Raw genomic sequence first — 27,390 nt, forward strand, 5'->3', positions numbered from 1 at the left:
CAACTCTTCAGATATCTTTTTCCACATACTTGATATGTGTTCTTCTGTTTTATTGAGTTCACTCGTTGGTGTCTTCTGTTCTGCATTCGAGTTGTTACTCTTCTCTTCCTTTGGTTGGGTCAAATGTGTAGACTTTTGAGTATGGAGGATTTGAGTGCTGGGTAACACAAGCTGTTTACTTCCTTGTTTGCTGGTACTTCTATTTTTTTTAACGACAGAGACACTTTTTGGAGCATTGATAAATATTTCTTCACCATTAGATTTTATAAGTATCGGCTGGATTGTGTAACAATGCTTCATAGAGGGTTTTAAGGAAGAACTACTTTTGCTCAGAGATTTCACGTCCATAGACAATGTGCTTTTACTTTTAACACTGTTGCACGAGATACCTACAATGTTAGTGATGTTTTCCCGTCCGTCCTCATAAATTCTTTCCAATTCCTTTAGTTTATCCTCAATATTCTCCAACTTTAAAAGAATCTCAGGAACTACATTGTCAATTAACGATTGTCGCTTTTTCCTAATACTTATTAAGCTGTTTCGAGCAAATCCACCTTTAATTTTTAATGTGCTTTTTCTCCTTAATTTATTTTGTTGTGATTGCAAATCTGCATACGCTTTATAAATTGTTTCCTCGTCTATGTCAGGTGCATATGGTGTTTTGGATGGTTTCGTTTCATTTTTGAGTTCTTTGTCCACATTATACATAAATCTCTCTGGCGACACATCTGGGGAAGTCTTATTTTTGTTTGGAACTTCTTCAGGCTGCGGTTTTAAGGTTGTATGTGATGATATTTTATTATAAGGATTTGTAATTGCCCCCTTACTTGTCTTTAAAGTGCCTTGTGTACTGATATTACTATTCATTTGTTTACCTTCTACATTCTCTTTAGACTTTTCAACATTGTTTCCAGACATAGAAGTTGCAGATGTACTAAGCGAGTCAGTAACTGCTTCCCTTGGGTTTAAACTTATTTGGACATTGTTTCTAAACGACTTGGGAGATTGAGTTGTTTGCGATTTTACTGTTTTAGTTTTACAAGAAACAGAATTTTCAACATTTGAGGCGCTCTCAGGTAGATTTTCACAATTTAATTTTTTCACATTGCTCCTAATAGGTTTTGATTTTCCACTCTTGTCAACACAGAAATATACGTGGAAACCGCATCCTCTTTGTAAAGTTGACAAGATCTTACCTGGGCACTCGCCTTCTTGCGATGTTCTTGAATTGTGTAGATTAAAACTTAAAGCAGGAAGCTTTTGTCCAGCTTTATTGTTTTGTTTTAACAAATGAGCATTACTTGTGTCCTGCGAGTTAACACAACAGTCATTAAAACCAACTCTTTTTTTCGATGTAGATTTTTTCCTACCAAAAATTGTCTCCCACAACCAACCAACTTTACTGGGCTTTGACTCAGGATTTGCCATTGTAAACTTTAAAAATTTAAATGAATTACTAATACTGTTATCAGTTTGAATAAAATACTATTGTCACAATATCGACGGTTGCCATAGAAACTGTCCAAAAAAACCTATCTAAAAAGTATACTGTTGAATTATTTGTATTGAGATACCAGTAATTATCTAACAGAACTTTTCAGGCTTCCTAGTAAATAAATAGTGGTGTTTTACTTAAGAAACATTTGTAATTTCTTTTAACTGATTAAACGCTATGTACATAAAAAAAAACATAAATCCTCGGTTCTTTGTAAATGTTTTACTTCTTCTTCCTCCTTCCATGTTTTACCACCTCATTTGGATTCTTCCTCATCCAATATTTAACTTGAGTGTGTTTCCCTTGGATCCCAAGCATGGCTGATCGAGAATTCACATCCCTCATGACAAATGGGGAGAATCCTGAAAACAAAAAAAAAATGTATTAAATATTATGATAGATTTAAACAACTTTAAGGTAAGTTGCAAACCTGACAAACATTATTTTACAGTATTAATCCATAGACAAAAAGAATTAAATATAGACTGTCAGCCGTGCTGCGGTTACCATAGGTTTTGGCGCACACCACTGGAAGCGCCGTGTAGTTACGTAGCGCGTACGCCGTAACTACATGGCGCTCCCAGCGGTGTGCGCCAGAACCTATGGTAACAGTAACAGCAGCACGGCTAACGGTCTACCTATCTTTAATTCTTTTTGTCTATAATTAAACCAATTAGGGTTATTCTATGATTCTCTTTCACAATTTAGAATCTATATTTGATGCAACCTAAAGACAGTAGAACTCCAATTATTCCAATTATTATGTAGTTGGGACTGTACTACACTTGATAGTTAAAAAGTTAGATGCTTGGATTTTTACCAAACTTTGAAGGATTTCACAGAAAATAAGCAGAGTTGAGCCAAGCTTTTACTATTACCATCGCAGAACCGGTCTCCATCGATAAATTCACGCTATTGCTGCAATCTCAAAGGTCAATTATGATTTTCCCTGGCTGCGACAGATGATAATGATGTCTAACTACAAAACTGTAGAAGACATGATAGATTTTGCCACGATCACAAAAAACTTTGGTGATGTTTCTGTGATCGTGGGAGACGATGGTTGACTGGTTCAAATAAAATCAAATCAAAAATTCTTTATTCATATTGTATATACATACATGAATAGTAATACTCTCCTCCGTCACTACAATAGACCAATATCAGCTGTTGATAACGCAGACGACAGCCCGGAGTCAAGTCACATCACAACATAACATTCAGTCTGCTTTCTGCCATGTCCACGGCAGTGCGTGTAATTGATAGGCCTATCATTTTCGTTTTTGTGTTTTGTAAAATGTGTGTTTTATTTATTTATTCTGACGACACATCAAGTGGATCCCTTTGTTTGCCTGACGATGGCGGAGATCAGTAAATAACCGCCGAAACATATGTAGCAATTTCGACACTACATGTTAAGGATTGTCTGACGAGGTATGTTTTAACCATTATATGTCATATTACGCAATCCTGGGGCTATAAAAATGAATTTTAATTATAAATTCAATTATTCTTAATAGTAGTTAACATTTTATCTTACAAACCAATCCCATATTAGCTACTGAAGTTTTCGGGCAGACAAGCAGTAAGTATTCTGATGGATTCTTTCCACTATATTGTCAGAAAGTAATGTATTGCAAATAATCTCTATTAAACAAGATCTTGATAAAACCAAAAACAAAACCACCAAGTCGTGTAATTAATTTTTACCGTGGCGTAATTTAATATATCTGGTAATTAATGTTGGATGTTTGTATTTAATGGTGTGCGTAACAATATGAAAACCTTTCTATGATGCAATGGTTTTTTTGTTTTTTTCTTTACTTCTAAAGACATAATATCCCTTTAAATTGTTGACCGAAACTAGTAGCTACTATAACCATGTTAGATTACTGGAAATGCTGGTATTTAAACCACTTTACAGTGAAAAATTTATATGATTTTAAATAGGCTTCAGATAGAATATGATTCACATAGGCTTCAGAAAAAACATGAACACTCAAACAGCTCTATCAAATTTTGTTAACAAAACCATGTTGGCCTTGGATGAATCGCAGTATGCAGCTGGTGTTTTCTGTGATTTGTCTAAGGCATTTGACTGTGTCAATCATGAACTTCTAATTCACAAACTTAGTAAAATTGGAATAACAGGTAACATTCTTAAATGGTTTAGATCATATTTGGCAAACCGTAAACAAAGAACTCTCATCATAAAAAAGGGAATAAAGTACTATTCAGACTGGATAAATATAGAATGTGGAATTCCTCAAGGCTCAATTCTGGGGCCTTTATTATTCATCATCTATATCAATGACTTGCCCCAAAAAATTCTTTCAGAATTAATACTTTTTGCAGATGATACCACTGCTTTTGTGAAAGGCAACTCAATGTCGGAAGTGCAAATTTCAGTTAACAAAACTTTGGAAGATCTCCGTGAATGGTTTACAGCTAATGGCCTGGCACTAAACAGTGATAAAACAAACGTCTTATTTTTTCAAAAGTCAAACATGACAGATATTTCACAACAAAAATTTCTCGGAGTGATCATTGACCAAAAACTAAATTGGAAGGAACATATTGATTATTTGTTAAAAAAATTAAGATCATTCTTTTTTGCTTTTTCAGTTCTTTCTCAGTGTGCATCAAAAAATGTTATCAGAATAGTTTATTTTTCCCATGTAGAATCGATTTTGAGGTATGGCATTACCTTATGGGGAAATTCAAAAAATAGTAAAAAGATATTTTCAATGCAAAAAAGATTCATTAGAAATATGGCAAACGCTAAATTTAGGGCTTCCTGTAAAAAACATTTCAAAAATCAGTCCATATTAACTTTCCCCAGCCTGTTCATTTATGAAAGCCTTAATTATGTCCATGAAAATAAAAAAGATTTTGAAAAGTTCTTAATAAAAAATGAATACAACACTAGGAACAAGAACCTTTACAGTTACCCAATCCATCGGACAACAAAATTTGAAAAATGTCCTTTTTATACAGGCCTGAAGCTGTACAACCATTTGCCGAATAAATTTAAACAATTGACAGTAAATGTTTTTAAAGTTAAAATTAAAGAAATTCTACTGGATAAGGTTTATTATTCCATCTCAGACTTTTTAGCAGACACCTCCTTGGGATAGTCATTGTACATTTTTATTGTTATTGTAATCTTCTATGTTTTATGTAAAATGTTTTTTCCATTGTATTTTATTATTAAGATTTATGTAATTGACAAGACACCAGTTACTGCTATAAGCACCCAATGTAACGTTATTTGTGTCAATAAATTGATTTGATTTTGATTTGATGATATAACTTGTTACACAAACCATTTAAATTGATCGAATGAACAGAAATCCGTTAGTTTTATCAGTTACCTGCGATGTAGTCATCGTCTAGAGGATTGGTCTTGGTCCTGGCTAGCCGAGAGGGACGCTGGTCCGGCATCGGCTGGTCCTCACACAGAATCGGGTTGTTGGAATGTTTACCACCCTGGGGCCTCGGAAGTGAAAACTACGGGGAAAATATGCATGAGATTATGGATTTTAAAGTCTAGAATCATATAAATTCAAACCTTTTGAATACGACTGTTGTATGAGAATTGAACTCATTAGGATGACCGTTGGATATTTCATAGTACACAAAGTTGGAAAGTTAATATTATTGTGAAAGAAGACAAAAGAGGTTTAATATGAAAGTAACAAATATATTCAATATATATTTTTTTATAAAAATTTACAGACAAAATGATAGTTAGGGTTGTATAATATGTGTTTTTATAAGTTAAGGTATTTTCTGAAGGCTATTATGAGCTTAAAACCTCTAAATGTGTAACTAACTATTTGGTCACACTGTTTTGCCAAAAACGCACCTTAAATTGTTATGATTTGTTATTGAATTCTATGATTGATCATTAAGGATTGATCTTACCAAATTACAGAATTTACACTAAGTCGGACCGCGTAAGTTTGCAGTTGAGGGTGGAGCCTATTTACCAAATGATTTTGAATGAACCAATGAGAACCGAGCGGTGTTGCCAAATCTAATAATACCAGCTGATTTGAAAATATTACTTAGTATATAAATGCCAGCAAAACATTTGACTGTCAAAACATTATTTCCAGCAGAAGAAAATGCAGAGATATTGCACAATGGACAATTAACTATTAGGCAACGAGCTATTGTCTTGTCATGTTTTTACAGAAATAGGGCATCAATTTCATCATCCTATTCTAATAGTTTGGCCTTTTTCAAAGGAGATTCACGCTAAAATTCTATAAATTTCAATTAACCTGAAAAAGATATTGAACTGTTTAAAGTGTATATTTTTCTTTATAAAAAAGTTTGTGGGAATGTTTTCAAAGTCAAAAATCACATGACTGATGGTTTGGCACTAAATATGAGAACTGACATACTTACCGCATAAATGGTTCTGTAAGTAGGGCTATTTTGGTTTATGAAAATAAAAATAACAATAATTTTACCTACTTGAGTATAATCTGTTATTGTAGCATTTTAAAATTCTCACCTTTTTCCCTCTGGCAGTCAAACGCTTGCGAGGGTTTATGTGGATGACTTGTTGCCCGTTTTCATCTACCGAAACGGACACTTTTTTGAGGGTTTTATTGCCACATTTGGGGCAAAACACCTTGGTCATATTGCTCGTAGTCTTGAAGCACGCATAACATCGGAAAATGAACGTCCGCAGATGTTTTATTACACGACCGTCCAACCCAACAACATTCAGGCCAATCTGCTTCAGCACATTCTATAATCCAACACATAAGAATCAATTAGGCCTAATTTACTTTGAAATAATTTATATATCAGAATGGAGTTTTGTACTACTATGTAAATATTTTAATTTTCATCATTTTAAAACAAAGTAAATTAAATGAGCACTTAGGATAAAATACAGTATATGATATAATTTGTTGTTTGGTTAAGAAGAGCAAATCACTCTAACCTGTTGGCTATCCTGCAAATCAGCTGTTATCATCCTTGGTCAAAGATGAGATTCATGGTAAAGTCATTAGTTCAGTTCTAGTTCATGTCTGGGCCCCATAGCAAACACACACTCGTTGTCATGTAAGTTACAAATTATTTAATTATAATATTAAGTTGAACAAATGTATAATGTATTGTATTTCAGGTATCAAGAGTCTTATATGGTCATAAATAATGAATTCATATTTTTGCAAGTGATCACAAAGTGTAATATTATAATGTAAATACAAAGTCAATTTCCTGTTACAGATTGTATAAAAAGCACATGTTTCACAAATATTGAAAATTAATTAAATATTATTCAAGCTATGCTAATTAATGTTAATATGTTTAAATTAATAATTACAAGAGCACGCCCCGTGGTCGAAAAATCGACCAAAAGTATGTTTTGTGCATACTTTTCTCTATTTTCACCCCACACTGTAAATAAAACATGTGATTGGAATGTCTTCCATTTGTTTTGATTTTCTGTTTATATTTTGTTGTTATTTCGTCATCACCATAGCAACCCATAAGACCCGTGTTAATTTTTTAAAATTTCAAATTCATTTTTTGTGCTTATTTTTGAGCCTATTTTAATTTATAAAGGGATTCTGCACACCTACAGGAAAATAGCTTTCTAACGGTATGCGTAGATTTTCCCTACGATACACACGAGCTGAGAAAAAAGGTTTTAAAGAAACATGCTTGCCTATTAATATATAGATAGATGTGATGATTTTATATAACTTCACCTTGAGAAACTGTTAAATTAAAATGTAAAGTAACAATTGTCACAGTACTATTCATGATTGTTTTGGTCAGGAAATCACATGCTGTGAAAGGTATGAATATATTTTAAAATGCTCTAATATTAAAATAATGATTACCTTTTACTAGTATTTTCTGGACATATTTCCAGAACGAGTTTCAAGTGTGCTGTGGCTATCAATTTGACAACTCTGAATCCGAGCCCTGGGGTACCATTCCGGTGCTATATTTGCAAGTCTACTGACTAAAGTAAGACTGTTCTCATTTATATTAGAAGTAATTAGTTACAAGAAGTAATGTACTTAGAAGGGAAGAATTTGATTTAATTAAATGTCATGTATATTACTATGAAGATCGTTGATTGCTCACCATTTAACCAATTGTAGTTTAGCATATGAATATCTGAAGAAGAAAATAATATTTAATATTTAAAAAGGCTAGACAAGGCAAAATTAAATAGTAAAGTACTGTTTGTTCCAAAATTGGCATATAATTGGGCAAAGTGATACATAGGGAACCAACACTGCTGCTATCTAAAACTTCTTGTATATTACCCTATATCATCAAGTGTTTGAACAAAAAGTGCAAATTATGCAATTAATCATTTCACCATCAAATGCAAGCACTTGATTCAAGGCTTGCGGTACACAAAGTGCGCAACTCTGCTAACTTGTCAACTTGCCAAATTTAAAAAAATTAAATATTTATTTAACAAGCAAACTTCAAGCTAAATACAAATCAGACTGTCAATATTATATGAAGTGATTATAGTTCAAGTATAATAATTACAGGGAAATTAAATGGTGAATTAAATTGAATAATAATTTTCCGTAATGGAAAAATTCAATATTAATTATTTGAGTAAGGACGAACTCAAATATGAGATTTTGTGTAGAAATCAAGAATCTACACATGATAATGTAGAAGCATTAAGAAAGGAACTACGGTGTATTATAAGTACATTGCCAGATATATCTAACTTAACTGGCAAACTTAGTGTAAATGAAGAATTTAACACAGTACAGGCTAAAATAGACTTACTAGGGTTATTGATTGAACAAGCTGAAGAAAATCCTACTAACCTACAAATAGCTAAGATAAAGGCTAAGTTAAGTCATGTACAGTTAAGAATCACTAACCTAAAACAATGTCAAGTCATCCCAAGTTTAGCTATCACACTAGAGCAGCTAGAATCAAAGATAAGAGATCTGTCAGAGAAATTTTTAATAGTTAAAAATAAAATATCTGATCAGGATTTAGAAATCTATCAAGAAAATCTAAATAAATCATTATTAGAAGAAGAGGAAATAAATGCTAAATCAGATTTAGATGTAAATGTAATGACAACATCCAATGAAAGCTCCACTCCCATTAAACAAAATCAAGTAATAGTTAATGAAGCTAAAACTACACTTGAAGCTAACCCAAACTTTTACCCAATGATTCCAGTAAATGTGCAAGACCCATCAATTCAAATAGCTATGTTAAACTCACAGCAAGCTCCAAACTCAAATCCAAATCTAAGTATTTTCAATAAGTTATCTAACCCAGCTGAAGCTTATTTACATAATATAACAATCACAAATGGACTTGACATAAACCCATTGCTCGCATTTTTAAGAAATTTGGTTAAAATAAGATCTGAAACCAATTTAACAGACTTCCAACTTTATGAAATTTTGCCAAGCTATTCGCAACCTCCCCTCAGTACAAAAATATTACAAGGGAAAATACAGGGATTAACTTTGGATAAAGTACATGAACATATTATCAACACTTTCATTCCAATAACATTGAGAGAAAAACTTAAGCAAGAATTAATATACAGACCCCAATACCCAAATGAACCGTTATCTTTGTACATAAACGAGGTCAAGATAAGCAATCAGATCCTTAAAACTAAGTTATCTGAACCTGAGCTTATTTGTTTCATCAAGAACGGATTGAGACCAGAAATTAGGAATCAAATAATTTTTGAAAGTAATCCTAAAACATTCAGTGACCTAGAGCAATTATGTATAAGCCTCAACAACATTGGATACAATGATTACTTACGGGATAACATGTTTACTAACCAAACTCAAGTCCACAACTTCACACCTCAGCAATATTGTCAACCCACCAGCAATAACTTGAGACCTAATTTCACACCTCAGTGTAATCAGCATTCTAAACCTCACCAAAATCAAGCTAGACCATATTATTCAAGCTCTAATCATGATGCTAGGATTAAAACATGTTTTAATTGCAATAGAACAGGTCATATTGCTAGCCAATGTTATAGGAAGAAAAAAAACTCATAAATGAGGGAGTATTGAGTAATACTAACTTAAATACTTGTATTCCCGATGACACCAAGATATCTAATACTGAAAATCAATCACCTGAATATAAAACTGAGTTGAGAAAAATAATAAAGGATTGGAATAAATTCAGGAACGTAAAACATAACCGAGTGAAAGTATATGTAAATAATAAGCTACCTTGTATTCAAGTCAATGTACATAAAAATTTAATTGTAAATACTTTATTGGATACTGGAGCCAGCCAAAACTTCATAACACATGACCTATATAAGCAACTTAATAAATTAAAGGTTGTAAAGTCATTAACAAATTGGAAAGGTACCATGTTCGCTGCTAACAATAGCGAAATAAACGTGTTGGGTAAATGTAAATTTAAAATCAAGATTGGTTCATTTACTTGGAGGGAGGAATTTTTAGTCATGAAACATGACAACTATGACATGATTTTAGGCATGCCATTTATGTCAAACAAAGGACTGATAATTGATTTAGAGAATAATGTTTGCTACTTCAAATATAAGCCTGGAAAAATAATAAAGCTTAACAATTCATTAAATGAAGAAAATGAATCATTAAATGAAATGTTAATTGGTTGTTCTGATATGAGACAGGAAGTTAACAAATTAATAAATAAGTATCAAAATGTATTCACAGATAAAATTGGTTCTGCATTAAATCTAGAGGTGAAACTTGAAGTTACAGATAACATTCCAGTAAGTTCCAGACCTTACTACTTAAGTCCACCAAACTTACAAAAAATGAAAACCATAGTTGACGATTTATTAGCTCAAGATATCATTGAAGTATCGACTAGTCCATATTCATCACCCGCATTCCTCACCAAAAAGGACCGATTAGTTATAAACTATACAGAACTAAATAAGAAACTCGTAAAAATGGATTACCCTATAGGTGACCTAAATAACCTATACCAACATCTACAAGGAGCCCGATATTTTTCTGTAATAGACCTGAACAAAGCATTTTTACAATGCCCTTTAACAAAGGACAGCCGCCATTTAACAGCTTTTTGCACATCGTTTGGTAAATACCAATATAAGCGAGTCAGCTTTGGACTTCAAGTAGGTAGCAGCGTATTATCAAGTTATCTTGATGGTTTATTTCACGACATAAACTTTGTATATTTAATAAAATTCCTGGATGACATTGTAATTTATAGCAAGGACAAAGAAGATCATCTAAAGCATTTAAAGGAAGTAATAAACCGCTTATCTCAAAACAACCTTACCGTGAATGTAGAAAAAGCCAAATTTTTCTGCAGGGAGATAAATTTTCTTGGCCATCGCATAAAAGATAACACTATATGCATTGATCCCGAGCGCACCGTGGCCATTAAAGATTTTCCCGTACCGAACACAGTAAAACAGGTACGCAGATTCGTAGGTATGTGCGGATACTGGAGCCGATATATCCCGAGATACTCAGATATATGCGCTCCATTGCATCGACTTAAGAGAAAGGGTGTTAAATTTAAATGGGATAATGAATGTCAGGAAGCATTTGAAAAACTAAAGCAACACATAAGTAACCCACCGTTATTGCAACTGGCAGATTTTAACAAACCATTTGTACTACAAACGGATGCTTCTAGCATAGGTGCTGGTGCTGTACTCTTACAAGCCAATGACTTAGAAGATTTATTACCGATAGGATATTTTTCCCGAAAATTTACAGATGCAGAATTAAAATATTCCATCTATGAGAAGGAAGCCTTAAGCGCTATATATGCCATGGAACATTTTCACCAATATTTGGAAGTGAGAAAATTTAAACTGATTACTGACAATCAAGCTTTAAGTTATGTCCTAAACACAAAGCGCAAGATTGGACGTTTAGCTCGTTGGGTAGAGCGATTAATAAATCTAGATTACAGTGTTGAATTTCGTCATGGTTCCGAAAATATACTGGCGGATTGTTTATCAAGATTATATGCGGAAACTCCAAATGAAGATGATCAAATAACTTCGGAGTCACATCAAGAAATAAATATGATATTAAATAAGTGCAAAACTGATAAGAAGAATGCAACCCAAAATCACACTAGAACAAAGTCTATGAATGAAGGAGATAACAGATCACCGAAGTCATCCATTGAAGATAAACATTTTTGCAATTTAGTAGATGAAATTCCCTTAGCATTCACACAATTGGAATACCAACAGAATAATGACGCTGACTGTACTAAGATAAAAGCTAGTATAACAAAAGGAGAACATAGTAACTGTTATTTCATGAAGAACAATATTTTAATGTACAAAAATAGCAAAGATAAACCACGGATCTACTTGCCTGAAAAGTTATTTAATCTAATATTTACATTTTACCACAACACCATTTTTGGAGCTCACTTTGGAATTGCAAGAACTACTGCCAGAATAAATGAATATTTTTACCATCCTCAGTTAAATAACTTCATAGCACAAAAAGTAAAAGCTTGTAACATTTGCATGATGTCAAAAAGTACACAAAGAAAATATGAGGGAAAATTAATTTCAATTACTGCTGAAAATGCTATGGATACAATATACATGGATGTATTAGGACCTCTAGTACGTTCCAAAAAAGGGAACAAATATATATTAGCATTACACGATGCATTCACGAGATATACTTGGCTATATACATTGAAGGAATGCAATTCAAAATCCATTATTGAAAAATTGAAATGGACATTTGCCAACTTTTCTATACCAAAAACAATTGTTACAGATAATGCTAGTTATTTCGTATCAAACCAATTTAAGTCATATTTATTTAAACATTTTATCAGCCAAAGATGTACTCCTGCATATAAAAGTAGTGGAAACAAAACGGAACACATTTTTAGAGACCTAGGAGCCGTATTAAGAAGTTTTTATCATGATAAACAAACTGAATGGGATACAGAGCTGGATTTAATTCAGATTAGTCTCAACACAGCTGTAAACTCTTCAACAAAATCCAGTAGCTTCAAACTGATGTTTAACCACGAGCCTAGCTGCGCCTTGACTAACCTATGGGACATCAAGTGCCTAATTTCATCGGAATTAACCTTAGAAGAAAGAAAAGAAAATCTGAAGAAAGCTATAATGAATGCAAGAAAAAGTATCCAATTCAACCGAAACCGTCAGAGATTCTCCGCTTCAAGAACTAAACATCCATTTAAGCTAAATTGTTTAGTATATGTCAGAACGCATTATTTAAGTAGCAAAGTTAACAAGTTTTGTAAGAAACTAGCCCCCAGATACATAGGAATTTTTCGCATAATACATTGGTTAACTGATGTAACATGTTTGATACAACGAACTAGTGATCCACTTGATGTTAGGAAGGTACATATAATAGATTTGAAATTATATGAACCAGGTTAATTGAAACGAGTCTAAGAGTTGTACTTTGTATTATAATCGCATTACTAGAAAATGTAAATAAGAAAAAGGTTAAGATGCAAAACATTATTGGGAATACTTGGAATTTTAACTTGTTAAGTCATGTAGGGAAAAGTTAACATGAGATAACATGATGAGATTCAGAGATTGAGAAGGGAATTAATTATTTTATGTATGTTATTTAGGGATGATTTAAGGTCGTAATACAATAATTGTGTAACGTAACGATTTGGATTAGAGTTTACAACGCGAAAGATTTCGGATATTAAAAGGTTAAATCACAAGAGGGATGCATGACTTGAGTTAATGTGTTGTATGCTAGATGATGAATGGGATGCGAAAGTTGTATATTTGTGTATAAATGTAGAGAGAGAATGAGAATTAGTATTAGGAGACATTAATTGCTGTACATAACACTTCACTACACTGAACGATTGTATATAAATGAATTTTAAACACTAAAAACACACGATTTAACACAAACACAACACGACACACGCACACGTTAAACAGATACATAATGAAAAAGAAGAATGTGTAGCTAGGAATAAAATAATATCTGAAATCACGCGACCAGTATTGCCAACGCAACTTGTTTCCTTGTTTGAGAAATACAGAAATGTTGTATTTAAATAAATGTATTACGATTTTAAACTCACAGACATGGTTTGGTTTATATTATAATAATGAATTTTCTTGTAAATAGAGGTCGTTTAGTAATTTGAAGGGCAAAATGTATCAGTTATGAAACTCATATCGGTGAAATGGATGCAATTAAATAAGTTGTATGTAAAACATGAGGTTGGTATTACAGTAATAATGCAATGACCCGCCGCTTGGTCAGTGCTGCGCTCAGACAGCAAAGATGTGTACTATTGCAGGTTATCAGCTGTGCAGTACGTTGTCTTAGCATTGTTGATAAAAAGGCACGAATTCAAATGATAAATGAAGAGAAGGAAATATTATTTTAAGTTATAATAGTTCATAAGTGAAAGTGTTTAGTTTTAAAATAGCTGAAAATTGAGAAGCGTGGGGATATTTTGTACTACTATGTAAATATTTTAATTTTCATCATTTTAAAACAAAGTAAATTAAATGAGCACTTAGGATAAAATACAGTATATGATATAATTTGTTGTTTGGTTAAGAAGAGCAAATCACTCTAACCTGTTGGCTATCCTGCAAATCAGCTGTTATCATCCTTGGTCAAAGATGAGATTCATGGTAAAGTCATTAGTTCAGTTCTAGTTCATGTCTGGGCCCCATAGCAAACACACACTCGTTGTCATGTAAGTTACAAATTATTTAATTATAATATTAAGTTGAACAAATGTATAATGTATTGTATTTCAGGTATCAAGAGTCTTATATGGTCATAAATAATGAATTCATATTTTTGCAAGTGATCACAAAGTGTAATATTATAATGTAAATACAAAGTCAATTTCCTGTTACAGATTGTATAAAAAGCACATGTTTCACAAATATTGAAAATTAATTAAATATTATTCAAGCTATGCTAATTAATGTTAATATGTTTAAATTAATAATTATGTGATGATTTTATATAACTTCACCTTGAGAAACTGTTAAATTAAAATGTAAAGTAACAATTGTCACAGTACTATTCATGATTGTTTTGGTCAGGAAATCACATGCTGTGAAAGGTATGAATATATTTTAAAATGCTCTAATATTAAAATAATGATTACCTTTTACTAGTATTTTCTGGACATATTTCCAGAACGAGTTTCAAGTGTGCTGTGGCTATCAATTTGACAACTCGAATCCGAGCCCTGGGGTACCATTCCGGTGCTATATTTGCAAGTCTACTGACTAAAGTAAGACTGTTCTCATTTATATTAGAAGTAATTAGTTACAAGAAGTAATGTACTTAGAAGGGAAAAATTTGATTTAATTAAATGTCATGTATATTACTATGAAGATCGTTGATTGCTCACCATTTAACCAATTGTAGTTTAGCATATGAATATCTGAAGAAGAAAATAATATTTAATATTTAAAAAGGCTAGACAAGGCAAAATTAAATAGTAAAGTACTGTTTGTTCCAAAATTGGCATATAATTGGGCAAAGTGATACATAGGGAACCAACACTGCTGCTATCTAAAACTTCTTGTATATTACCCTATATCATCAAGTGTTTGAACAAAAAGTGCAAATTATGCAATTAATCATTTCACCATCAAATGCAAGCACTTGATTCAAGGCTTGCGGTACAGTTTTTAAATATGGGTTTGAACCAAGTTGATTTTAAAAACCAAGTTTAAAAATATTAATGAGTGTTTTTTTTCAAGTGGATCGTCTTGGTCTTTGGTTCATAAGTCTTACAAACACAATTATGTGTTTTTGCAAGCATTATAAATTCTCATCATTTTGAGCTAAATATTTTTAACAATTTTAGGACAACAATTATGATTTCATTCATCCTGGCTCCCAGCGTCCAGGCTTCACTTAGAAAATATACATAATATATATTTGTTTTTAGTGTTTTTGTGTTATCTTAGTTTCAGGAACTTAAATTATATTAGGCCTAATTACCTTTCTTGTTGCCTTCGTTCTTGAACTAAAGCTTTGTATCCACCCTATTTACGTTTTGCCAGCTTGTACATTCAGAGGGTATTCTATCTTAATTTCATGCTAACACTGACACTAGGAATTGTCTATTGAACATAAAATATTTACAATTGTGACTGGTATTGCGGTTGGGCCGAACGGTTGAAGTTTTGACGGACGTAAGGCAGAGTCATTTCTTGCACTGGGACTGAAAGTGATGGAATTCGGGATATTGGACAATTGAGGGGTAGGGCTTTCCAGGTTTATGGCAGGTCGGATGCTTATTATATCTCTGCAGAATCGAGTCCTTAAAAGTTGGTTGAACCTGGAAATGCCCTACCCTCAATTTTCCAATACCCCAGATTGCATCACCACCAACCGCAGTGCCGTACAAGAAATGAACATGAGAGGAAAGACCAATGACTCCGCTATATGTCCGTCGGTGTCCGACCCAATTGTAATACCCCTGACAATTGTAAATATTTTGTGTAAATAGACACTTTGCTGTGTTGGTGATAGGAACATAGAAGATGCCAGACAAGCTGGCGATATGTGCAGAGGGTGAATACAAACCTTCAGCTTGAGAACAAAGGTAACAAAAAAGTCAGGTTATTTCAAAATCAAACTTCTGTGACTAATTTGAAAACCTGACATTTAGGCCACCACAATCCAGTCAGCTGGAGATACAACTCTATGAAACATATTTCTGTTCTGTACTTTATCAGACATTTATATCCTGAAATATTTACCTAACTATTTAAAGAGCAAAGCCAACCCACCTGCATTGCAAAGTCAGTAGTTATACAAGCCACTGTCACTGCTTTGTCTTCTGTCAGTCCAAAGTCCATTTGCATTTTAGCTTGATGTAAATTTTCCGGAGTTATCCAATCTGATTCGTCATCATCTTCATCTTCACTCTCCTCTTTGTCTTCATATTCCTCATCTGACACGGGTGACAGTACATCGGTAACATTGAGTTTTGAAAGGTCTTCAACAAGAGACTTCTCATCATCCTCACTACCATCAGAATCAATTTCTTCACAAATGGCATCATTACTTTCTTGTAGGTTTGATGATTCTTCAGTTGATCCACTGTCAACATTTTCAACCTGGTTTTCTGGCTTCTCAAAATCAACTATTTCTATTTCTGTTCTTTCATCACCTTCCTTTATAAGAGTTGAACTGTCATCTTCATTCACCTCATTGTCTGCTGATGATTCTTTCACTGTTCCCTAAAAAACATTTCTTAACTGTGAAATCCCTAAAAGGCCCTAATGTTCAGAAATAAATCTAAGAAAGTTTAGAATTAGAATACATTAAAATGAACAATTGAGATTAAAATGCACAAATATGAAGGCTTTCTATATCCACTGTCTTTAAGGAATGAATTACCTCCACTTACTTTTCATGTTCACCGTGCAGTACAAAGAAGGCATATCCACAACCATGCCAGGATACAAACTTTCCGGATGTACTTCAAATAGCAGTTTTAGCAATGGAAAACTTTTTCATAACTCTTTGAAGGCAAACAAATAATCATCTAGATCTTATTCTTATAATACTGCTCAAATATGTTTATTTTTAAAAGCAGACTACCTTGTAAAAGCCGGCTGGATCAGGAGCCGACAGTTTAGGCCGGTCAAAAGTGACAATCCTATTTGTGACCGGAGCTGTTTTCAAGTGGTCAACACCGACATGTTCTTTTTCCAACTGATATGCGAGCGCCATCAACTTGATGTCCGTGGCCGACAAAGACATGTAATCTCCCGTCTTCTTTGAAAACTCTGTAACTGATTAGGCTTATAATTACGCATCTCATCAAAAACTTTTTGTTCCCTAACTTGAAATTTATATCCAACATGATAAATCATGCTTTATTTAAGACAATAAAGTTCCTATTTCACAAAATGTACGCCTACCAAGAAATCGTTTAAACAAGTTTAGATTACAATAGGAAGAAAATGCTTCTTGAGAAATTTTGTTTTGTTGACAGACTTAAACTTTCTCAGCTACAGTCGGGCCTACATGTAAATTTTAAGATTTCATTAGGCCTATAAAGTTAAAAATGTTGTTCACATTGTCAAAAAATTAGATCTGAAATTTGATCACCCAACTAACTTAACATTGATTATGTTGACTGATAGAAAAACTAAATTAATTTATTTTCTTTATTCATTTCAAAATCTAATAATGTATGAGGATGTGACTTTGCAATGATATATTTATATAATTTTCAAACAGTTATTTTGTTGAATCTGCAGGCCTAATAATTTAGGTTACAGCTACGGTATGTTAGCCCATTTATAATTTAGTTATTACTGTCGTAGTTTTTTTTCTTTTCTGTTATTTATCTGAATACTATTTATTGTAAATTGGTGTTTGTTCTGAAGATAAAATAGACTAACTTGAATGTTTACGTACTGAAATTGACTTAAAACAATTCCTATAAATTGACTTGAAATCAACCACTGACAATAGACTTACTGAAAGAAACGCTCTCAGGGAACACATTCATTATCTTCAAATCATATGGTATGACCACCAATCTTCTGAGCTGCCTCTTTGATGTAATTTCATTCACCACTTCTTGTATTGTAACAATGTTCTGTCCCATCTCCTACAACACAATGGTTTGGTTTTAATTCAACCGATAACACTTAATTGCAGCAACAACAAAAAAGTCACTCATAGCCTAGTGGATTTAAAGGGTTTTATAAAAGCTGAACCAAACAGTAAATATGTTACGTTAACTTTAGTTCGCAAATAAAACCTAGTTAACTTATTAGCATGGAAAGCCTGTACCTATGTCAGGTTTGCTAGCAGAAGATCAAAAAGGTTTTGATGGAAAACAAAATTGCCTTGAGATGAAAAACTGACTTATTTATGTATTTTGGCAAAAGCTTTATATCCAACTCTGATTATTTAACGATTGCTACAATTGGTATAGAAGTATGGGTTTTTAATAAGATTAATAGCCAGCATATTTGATTTTATTTAATAGCCCCCCACGATTGAGTTAAATATCAAAGTTTCACTTGTACTTTTTCTAATTAAAGTTAACTTATCATAAAAACTTTAAAGGAGTAATCTTTTGGTATATGGAGGCCACCCTTATACAGCGCGCTGCGGCTGGTAGGCTATGTTAGGTCGGGTTATTATAAATAGAAAGTCTGACTCGTGGTACTGTTCGATTCTTAACAAAACGAGGGCTGCACTTTACTTTAGGTCCTACACTCATTCGAATGAAAATATCGATCGATATATCGATTATTTGATAAGTTATATCGTTTGGCTAGTTAGGTAAGGTTAACCTAACCTAACTAACCAAACGATATATCGAATGAAACAATCGAATAATTGATATTTTCATTCAAATGAGTGTAGGACCTAAAGTAAAGTGCAGCCGAAACGAGGACATTCCAACAAAAAAAATTATGACAACCCAACCTAAATAACAGTACCCATGTTTTACAGCACGCTGTAAAATATGTGGCCTCCGTACCAAAGTACCCTTATCAGGAGACGTCTGGAGGTTCTTGAGATAAAGCAAACTAATACCAGTGGCAGGCCTGCAGTTTGTAAATGAGGGGATTGTTTCTCTTCCTTGCGCCTAAACCTAAAACCTCTAGTGCCCCTAGTAATAGCGGCACTGACTAGTAACATCCGCATTATGTATCTAGGATAAATTAAAAACTGAATATGCTAACCACTAGGCTACCAATTTTGGAATATTCATGCAAGTAATGTATGTATCTTTTTAGTGTATCTATAATGACACATTGTATGTTTGTAAAATTAGGTTACCTGTAGTGGAGCATTCCGAATGAAAGCAGTTGTATCAACAACTAAATACTCGGGTTTATTGGCCATTTCCTATGTTGAAAATGAATTCAAAGTAAAGGTAAAACAATACAAACTACATCTAAGAAAATTTAAACGCAAAAAGACTGCTAATAATTAACCAGAAACTATAAATACTATAACGAACACAGGAAAACACGTGTGTTTCTGTTTCTGCTAAGACACTACGACGAAGACGAACAGACGAACACGATTTGACAATTTGACAGACATAACTTAAAAAAAATAACAAAAAGACAAGACAAATATGAAAAAAATCCCCGTTAGAGAATATAGTTACCGTTGATTATTAATACTGAAAGACTGATGGACAAACATTAATTAATTCTTCTTGTTGTCTTAACAGTCTGTCAAATAAAATTGATAAGGTGTAGGGTTATTGTACATGTAATATATATTTATATTAACTCTCCAATTAAGATACCCTCTTTGTTGGCATCATGAATACAATACAGTACTATGCAAGATAAATTTAAGCTATTTAATACAATAGTTATTCCTACATTTGGCTGGAGTCCCCTATCACTATGCTACCCCACTGAGCACAACCCCTCATTTATGTTATCTATGGTACATTTTGCAGATTATTATGCACAATGTCACGAAATATGAATTAGGCGTGAGATTACGCACTATGGCCCGTTTTATCGAATTTTCCTATAGGGAAATAGCTATTACCGTAGATGGCACGGTAAGACCATAGGTAAAATATACTCCTCAACGGCTTAGTCCATATTTTACCTTGAGGAGCATGTTTTATCTATGGTTTTACTGAATTGCTCTTGATTTTGTAAACATTAATTAATTGGTGTCATAATATCAAATTAGATTTCAAATCAATAAATAATCCTCCTGCAAGTTGGAAAAAGCCGTCACGAAATATCTGCTTGCACCAGCATCATTTAAGTATGCATATAATTAAAAATGTTTTAGTTACATCTTAACTATTATCAAAATTAAAGCTTAAAACTTTCAATAAGCTATTCTATCGTTCACCAGTTCGCCTACATATTTCAAACTAAGAGAACAAGTATTAATTTTGTTAAAGTACAAAGTACAAACACAAACTTCCCAGTGCGGTTCCTTGACTCCACCTCGCTGTAGCCACGGCCGCCTTTAACTCCAGGCCGCGGCCTTCGAAGTGGCAACGTCGCAAGTGGTGTTGTAACAGCTGTTTTGTTTGGAAAACGACAGATTGGTTACTGGACTATGACAATATTGAATCCGCTTAAAAATGTACAGATATATATTTTTAATAATTCATATTGTTTCGGTTATGTTCATAAATTTAAATTTAAATCAATAAAATGCGAATTAATGAGCTGATGTCACCTGTCTGCCATGTTATCTTATGGGACGTCTGTCACTAAACAACACCACTTGCGACGTTGCTAATTCTACCAGGCCACGGCCTGTAGCACAGCCGCCTCTAATACAATATCACCTCTAATACTCTAATATATTAGAGGTGGCTGTGCCTGTAGTTAAAGGTGACCGTGCTGTAGCTCTGTGTCGGTGTCAGATGGTGTCAGCGTGGACCGGTGACGCAAGTGAAGTGGTACCGCAAGTAGTGATGTCATAACGGAACCTGAAAAATCTCCCGTGTGCGGCACCGGACTACTAAGCACTGAGCAGACAAAAAACAACCAAACTGAAGTGAAATTGCCCTTGTTTGTAGGTTAGGTTAGTTTTAGTATTCGAAAGTAACATTAACATAAGTTGAAATTTGAATATATCTTTTGAAAGTGTTGATTAGCAGTTGAAGTTTACTGGTAGAGTATGTAAAAATGAATCGGGTTGTTGAGAAGGACGAAGAAAAATCCATTCAGGACATCAACTATGAAGATGCAATCACTTACTGGAACCATATACCCCCCACAGTTAATGGAATGCTTGGTGGTTTTGGATTTATATCCAGCACTGACCTTCAGGGCTCAGAAATGTTCCTTAAAAACTTATTTCAGGTTCGATAATTAATTAGATAGCCTATGTAGACATTATTTAGGCTTAAGTTGATCATGTTTCATTTAATAATAACAACTTACGTCAATCAATCCAGTATGTTTATGGAGGACGCACGTTTCGACCTTTAGGTCATCTTCTGCTCCGCTTTTACACTAGGTTGTTACGTACTTAGTTGCATTGTTGGTGTAGCAACCGCATCAAATAATTTACATTGTGAAACATAGTCAGACCACGTAAACATAAAAACACAAAACACGACACTGACGAAGACGAAAACATTTAAATACTATCACCGTGCGCACGGCTGAACGGGCTCGGGAGTGCCGCCGCAGTATTTTATTTTACTTTATTGACTTACTAGCTGTAACCCGCGGGCTTTGCCCCGTTTAACTTCTTAATTTTCAAGATTATCTCGTTCGCATGGCTCAATCACGTCCTGGTTGAAGTTTGTTCGCTACGCTCACTCACCTTTAGGTTGGAGCTCGTTCGCTACGCTCACTCACCTTTAGGTTGGAGCTCGTTCGCTGCGCTCACTTGCCTTCAGGTTAGCTCGTTCGCTACGCTAACTCGCCTCCAGGTTGAAGTTCGTTCGCTACGCTCACTCACCTTTTGGTTGCAAATTAGCTGTTGTCATAAATGTAAAAGAAATAATAGTGCTGCACCCTGTTGGTAATCCTTGTAACTTTAATGCTATTGAACATCATAGAACAGAACCAACTTGTTTAATTGAAACAGCTGTTAAGATTCAATAATTCCATTTCTCATAAGGTTAACATGGGAAACTCCAGAGCCACTGGGGCGGAGCCCGAAAGGATTTTTGAAATAAGAATATGCCTATATGTTAATCGGGAATGTGAGCTATCATCATGCCAAATTTCAGCCCAATCCGACCAGTATTTTTCGAGTTTACTTTTCCCATACACACATACAGCAACCACCTCTTTTTTATAATAGTATAGATAGATAGATAGGCCAATAGGCCTAGATACGACAAGACAAGTTGCTGGAAGAAAGTAGCTTACATTAGAAGTAAGTTAACTTAGACTCCCGAGTATCCACAATAACTTAATGAGTGACTGAGTGATCGTGGATGGATGCCAAACTAACCTAAATTGCCTGGGAGATACCGTAACTAACATTGACTTTAAATGCACATGAGTTAAGGTTTAATACATGTTTAGGTAATAAACTTAATAAAACATTTTAAAAGTACTACACGGTACTGTAATTGGCCTAAAATAATTAGGCTATTTCAGAAATAAAACACGCCCAAAATTTTAGATAATCAACTCTTGGGTTGTGCATCTTAGGCTAATCAGTGGTCACAGTGAAAATGGCAGCAGGGGTCAATCCATTTCAAATCATCCAGCAACAAATGAAAATGACACCCATGTGCTTAGATTCTAATGATTTTTTTCACGTGTTCCTTTTGCTACGGTATTCTAATTATGAATACCAAATTTCATTTTGATATCTTGAATACTTTAAGTTTAGTTATTGTTTTTGCGATCCTGGTTAATCTGCAGTTTGGTTAATACACTCAATGGACAATTAGGAGGTAATTATTCGGTATGGTGCCTCCAAAAGAATTTTTGGAGTCTATTGTAATTTTGCTTGTTGCCCTTACCACACAATCTTGCCTTTTCTATATGGGTACTTTTTCTTAGAAAGTAGGTGCTTAAGTGCAATTAGTAAGTTGCAAGTTAGCAACTTTCTGTCTACTTTTTCTATTTAAGTTAGCCTATAAGCAACTTTTTACGATTGGAGATCGAAAGTTAACTTTTGCAGGCATAGTAAAAAAACTTCTGCCCATTACCAACATTAAATGTGGCTTTGAAACACTAGATTACCTCTAAAATAGAGAAATCCCGTTGAGCCAGAACTTTGATATACAACTCTGTTGTAAAATCGTTTGAAATATTTACGAGTTATCAATTCTATTAATGGTCTAGGCTATATAACTTCATGAACGAATGAATGAATGAAAATAACTGAGAAACTGCAAGTATTACGTAAAATCTGTTTTTCATAACCAATAGACTTAATAACAATTTCTTTTTCAGTTAAAGAATCATCCTGATCATGGAACAGCAGTTGACTGTGGTGCAGGAATAGGAAGGATCACTAAACATTTGCTAATGCACCATTTTAAAAAGGTGGATTTAGTAGAACCAGTAAAACCCTTCATTGACGAAGCTCGCAATTATATCCAAAATGATGAGAAAATTGGAGTATATCACAACATTGGTAAGTAGAAAGAGTGATTAAGCTTTAAGTTTTGCTAGATTCAAATAGATAGAAAAATTCAAGCATATTTTAAATTAAAACCATTTTACAATTTTTTTTAATGTTTTAGTACAACTTACAGTAGACTCCCTCTTATCTGGACTCCTCGGGACCAAGGCCAGTCCGGATAACGGTTTTTCCGGTTAAACCGACGTCCCCTAAAACGCGTCAAAACGGACCGTTTACGGTGTTATTCGACTTAAATTTAGGAGAGCATTGTCACATTGAGACATGTGATCACTGGTCTCTGAAAATCTTTCCCACGAGAACAGTCGTTTCAGTAGGCTACCGCCCACTTCCTGCCAATTTAGTCCAGTTAAACCAATGCACTGATAAAAATTGTCCGGTTATAGAGATGTCATTTCCGTGGAGTGTAGTCCGGTTAAACCGATGTCCGGTTAAAAGGTGCCCGGATAAGGGGGAGTCTACTGTAATAAAGTTGATGCCTCTGAGATAGGAAAGATTTGGTACAGTCTACACGTTAATAAAACAAATCACTTTTATTTAACAGTACCGTAGGCCTACAAAAAAACAAACAACACAAATATAGCCTACCTAGATCTACCTACAATCTTCATAACTGTGACTCTCTATATAATTAGGTCTTCTTCTCTAAAACTTTAAACAGGTTGTGCCAGTACTTTGCCGAACTTAACCTTCCATATTGGCGAAAATCCGCTTGAATAGTAGTGGATGAAATAATTAAGGAACGCGATTTGGTCTCATATTTGAGCAAGCTTGCTTGGCTGCGACAGGAACTTAATGGAAATTCTAATCTATACACAACCATCGTATGAAAGATAATTTGTCCACCAGCTCTCATAGTTTAAATTTTCAGGCTTGCAAGATTTCAATCCTTGTGTGAAATACGATCTGATTTGGTGCCAGTGGGTTTTATCTCATCTAACCAACCAAGACCTTATCAAATTCTTTAAGACCTGCAGGTAATTTCATTATACTGTAGATAGTTAGGCAATTGATAAATCTGTTGTTAATTACAATTTTATGATTTGTAATAACAATTTTACACTTTAAAATGTGTTCTTAACTACTACTACTGATAAAGCTAATTACCTATTAATCAAGTTTTTTTATGATAGCCTACAAAAGATAAAAATTATAGTCATGTTATTATTAGAAGATTGTATTGAAGGGTTTTGATACATAAGAGCCTTTAAACAGTCAAGAGGGTTCTATCCGGTCAATTCAAGATGGTGGCTAAACATGCTAATGTTCCTGAACATGCGTCTAAGGTACAAGCTCACAACAATCTAAAACCAATTTGTTTCCAATGATTGTGTGCTTTTTGTGCTCCATATCAGAGCTTGCAGTGGGTGTAGCAAATAATTTTTAACTGTCATTTAGAAGTTAAAATCGCATGTAAAAAAGGCTAGTTTACGGATTTTCAAAATGATTTTGTAAATACTAAAAGAAACAATTACGAAGTTTCAGTTCAGCCAGTGCATGGTTTGGATCTTCGTGAATACGGTATTTTACAGTTCATTTATTACTCGATAAACACTTAAATAATGCCAGGAGGTTCTTTTTTATAGGACCATGTTTACGCGGTAAATAGCCTGCGGGTGGAACCCTCTTAACAGTTTTAATATTACTGACATAAGCTTTTTGAATTCATTCATGAATGCTTAGGTAAATGCTACATTTTATGTCTCTATTAAAGGCAACATAGTAACTCGTGCAGATTCAACCCCACAACATGGCACAGCATTAATCTAAACCATGTTATTCTTCTAGTTGAGAAAACTTTTCAAACATCAATTCATACATACTCATTGTGTAAAAGGATTAAGAGGATGGTTTATGTATAAGAGAAACTTTACCCTGTAAAATTCAAAATAATTGGTATAATTTATAATGTTTTTTGTAAAGAGACCATATTTATTTACTGTTTATTTTTTTAACAGAGACAGCTTGAATCCAAATGGTGTTATTGTGGTGAAGGAAAATCTATCATCTAACCAAGAAGGGGACATCGATGAGCAAGACTCTTCAAGGACAAGACACGAGAAAGAGCTTAAACAACTGTTCACTGATGGCGGACTGAAAGTTATCAAAGAAGCAGTTCAGAAAAAATTCCCAAAAGGACTATATTGTGTGAAAATGTTTGCACTCAGGCCAGACAGTTCAACAGTGCTTCAGACTTAGTGTACATTAAATTAGTTGTTTTTTTAAGTCTTCTTTTTCTTTACATCCCTAAATTATGTCTTACTAGCAGAGTACCCGTCCTTCGTACGGGGTTGGCAAATAAGTATAAAATGCTTATTGCAGTTATACCCGATGTTTGCGATGTGAGAAAACACGGTTTGAGAAAATTTGCTTTCTCAAATTTACGGTATGCGATAGTATTACACATCTACCATAGCCATAATGTTCTACTACTTCACCTACACAAAGATAGATTATAAAAAATTTGCAAAATATCATAAATTGTTCATGAAATTCAAAACATAAACATAACTGTAAACAATCCTACTTTGACAGTTCTCATTGTGTATCACAGTTTTTTGTTGCTGCTTAGTTCAAATAGCTGTTTTCATAAATAATGAAAAAAATAATAGTGCTGCTGCACCCTGTTGGTAAATCTTATAAATTTTTAATGCTTTTGCATATCATAGAACCAACTCTTTTAGTTGAAACAGCTGGCTAAATTCTTTAATTCCCTATTAAATATGAGTACTCATAAGGTTAACATGGGGAACTGCAGAGCCACTGGGGCGGAGCCCAAAAGGATTTTTGAAATAAGAATATGCCTATATGTTAATCGGGAATGTGAGCTATCATCATCATGCCAAATTTCAGCCCAATCCAACCAGTATTTTTCGTGTTTACTTGTCACAAACATCCGTACATCCAAACTTTCTCATTTATAATATTAGTAGGATGGACGATATTTTAAAATTTCAGTTACACTTTGTTGGAGCTATTTGTGATACTGTACCCTCTTTTCTGGCTGGGTCGTGTTTCCTGTAAAGCAGAGCAATTACAAGGTTGTTCTTGTGTCGACTGTTGAGAGTCTTGATGGAAGAGGAGTGAGAGTGGGGAAGGAAGGAGGGAGAGAACATTCTTGCAGTTGTGCAGGTTACGAGCTTGACGTGTAGGCCAGCTTTACGAATGCTCTTACTGTAAAAAAATACAGCGTGTCACAGTAGGCTGCAGCCTATGGCAGCAAATTTTAATGATAAAAATGTAAGATGCCAACTGCAAGAAGCAAAAACATGTAGATCTCAGGCGGCCCATGGGTGGCATGATCCTAAATGAGGCCCTGTGTGCAGTGCGTGTAGAGTGTGTTAATATTTATTTATCAGTACACTTTCAGCAAAAAATGGTTTACCTAGTTATAACCATCTATTTCTACCTACCAGTAAGTATCTACCTACAAGTATTATTGCTTTTTCTTTGGTATTACAAACAAACAATACGGTAAACAACAAGGTGTAAAAATCTACCTTAAAACGACTAACGAGGGAGAAATATTAATATTAAGTCAACATCAGCGCACTCAATAGTAACCAACTGTACTGACTAACTCATATAAAATCAGACTACAAACTAAAATATGTAGTTCTACATGATCATAAGTTTACTTACGTATGCTATGTCTCTAGTAAAAGTAGATGAGTGTAGTATGTCTCTAGTAGTATTGTCTCTAGTAAAAGTAGAGTTAGGTCATAGATTATTAGTATAACTGGGGGATGAAACTCAGTCATTCAGTGATTTAGTTTATTACTTTCTCCCCCT

At 33.8% G+C, this 27,390-nt stretch overlaps 2 protein-coding genes across 2 annotated transcripts; one reads left to right on the plus strand and one right to left on the minus strand.

Annotated features, from left to right (window-relative positions):
* Positions 1 to 1,654: 1,654 nt before the first annotated feature.
* On the minus strand, positions 1,655 to 19,539 carry LOC129000933 (RNA-binding protein NOB1-like). Its single transcript, XM_054428022.1, has 7 exons — positions 19,324 to 19,539; positions 18,004 to 18,136; positions 17,116 to 17,309; positions 16,299 to 16,751; positions 6,021 to 6,260; positions 4,870 to 5,005; positions 1,655 to 1,857 (listed from the first exon to the last, which is right to left on the minus strand). Exons 1-7 carry the CDS (start codon positions 19,387 to 19,389, stop codon positions 1,718 to 1,720), a joined length of 1,362 nt encoding a protein of 453 aa, XP_054283997.1. The 5' UTR covers positions 19,390 to 19,539; the 3' UTR covers positions 1,655 to 1,717.
* A 1,498-nt stretch (positions 19,540 to 21,037) lies between these two features.
* On the plus strand, positions 21,038 to 25,824 carry LOC129001244 (alpha N-terminal protein methyltransferase 1-like). Its single transcript, XM_054428474.1, has 4 exons — positions 21,038 to 21,344; positions 23,409 to 23,592; positions 24,470 to 24,575; positions 25,557 to 25,824. Exons 1-4 carry the CDS (start codon positions 21,168 to 21,170, stop codon positions 25,795 to 25,797), a joined length of 708 nt encoding a protein of 235 aa, XP_054284449.1. The 5' UTR covers positions 21,038 to 21,167; the 3' UTR covers positions 25,798 to 25,824.
* The last annotated feature ends 1,566 nt before the right edge of the window (positions 25,825 to 27,390 follow it).

The sequence above is a fragment of the Macrosteles quadrilineatus genome, unplaced genomic scaffold (assembly GCF_028750875.1).
Source record: "Macrosteles quadrilineatus isolate MER2022 unplaced genomic scaffold, UCM_ALF_1.0 Scaffold_8__2_contigs__length_117827958, whole genome shotgun sequence".
NCBI classification, from domain to species: domain Eukaryota; kingdom Metazoa; phylum Arthropoda; class Insecta; order Hemiptera; family Cicadellidae; genus Macrosteles; species Macrosteles quadrilineatus.

Excerpts from the sequence above, each read along its gene's own strand:
- LOC129000933 (XM_054428022.1), bottom strand. The coding sequence starts at position 19,389 with ATGGCCAATAAACCCGAGTATTTAGTTGTTGATACAACTGCTTTCATT. Across the intron at positions 6,261-16,298 it reads CTACTGACTTTGCAATGCAG|AATGTGCTGAAGCAGATTGG; the intron begins GTGGGTTGGCTT and ends GTTGGATTATAG. Across the intron at positions 5,006-6,020 it reads TGACTGCCAGAGGGAAAAAG|TTTTCACTTCCGAGGCCCCA; the intron begins GTGAGAATTTTA and ends TTTTCCCCGTAG.
- LOC129001244 (XM_054428474.1), top strand. The coding sequence starts at position 21,168 with ATGAATCGGGTTGTTGAGAAGGACGAAGAAAAATCCATTCAGGACATC. Across the intron at positions 21,345-23,408 it reads TCCTTAAAAACTTATTTCAG|TTAAAGAATCATCCTGATCA; the intron begins GTTCGATAATTA and ends TTTCTTTTTCAG. Across the intron at positions 24,576-25,556 it reads AAATTCTTTAAGACCTGCAG|AGACAGCTTGAATCCAAATG; the intron begins GTAATTTCATTA and ends TTTTTTTAACAG.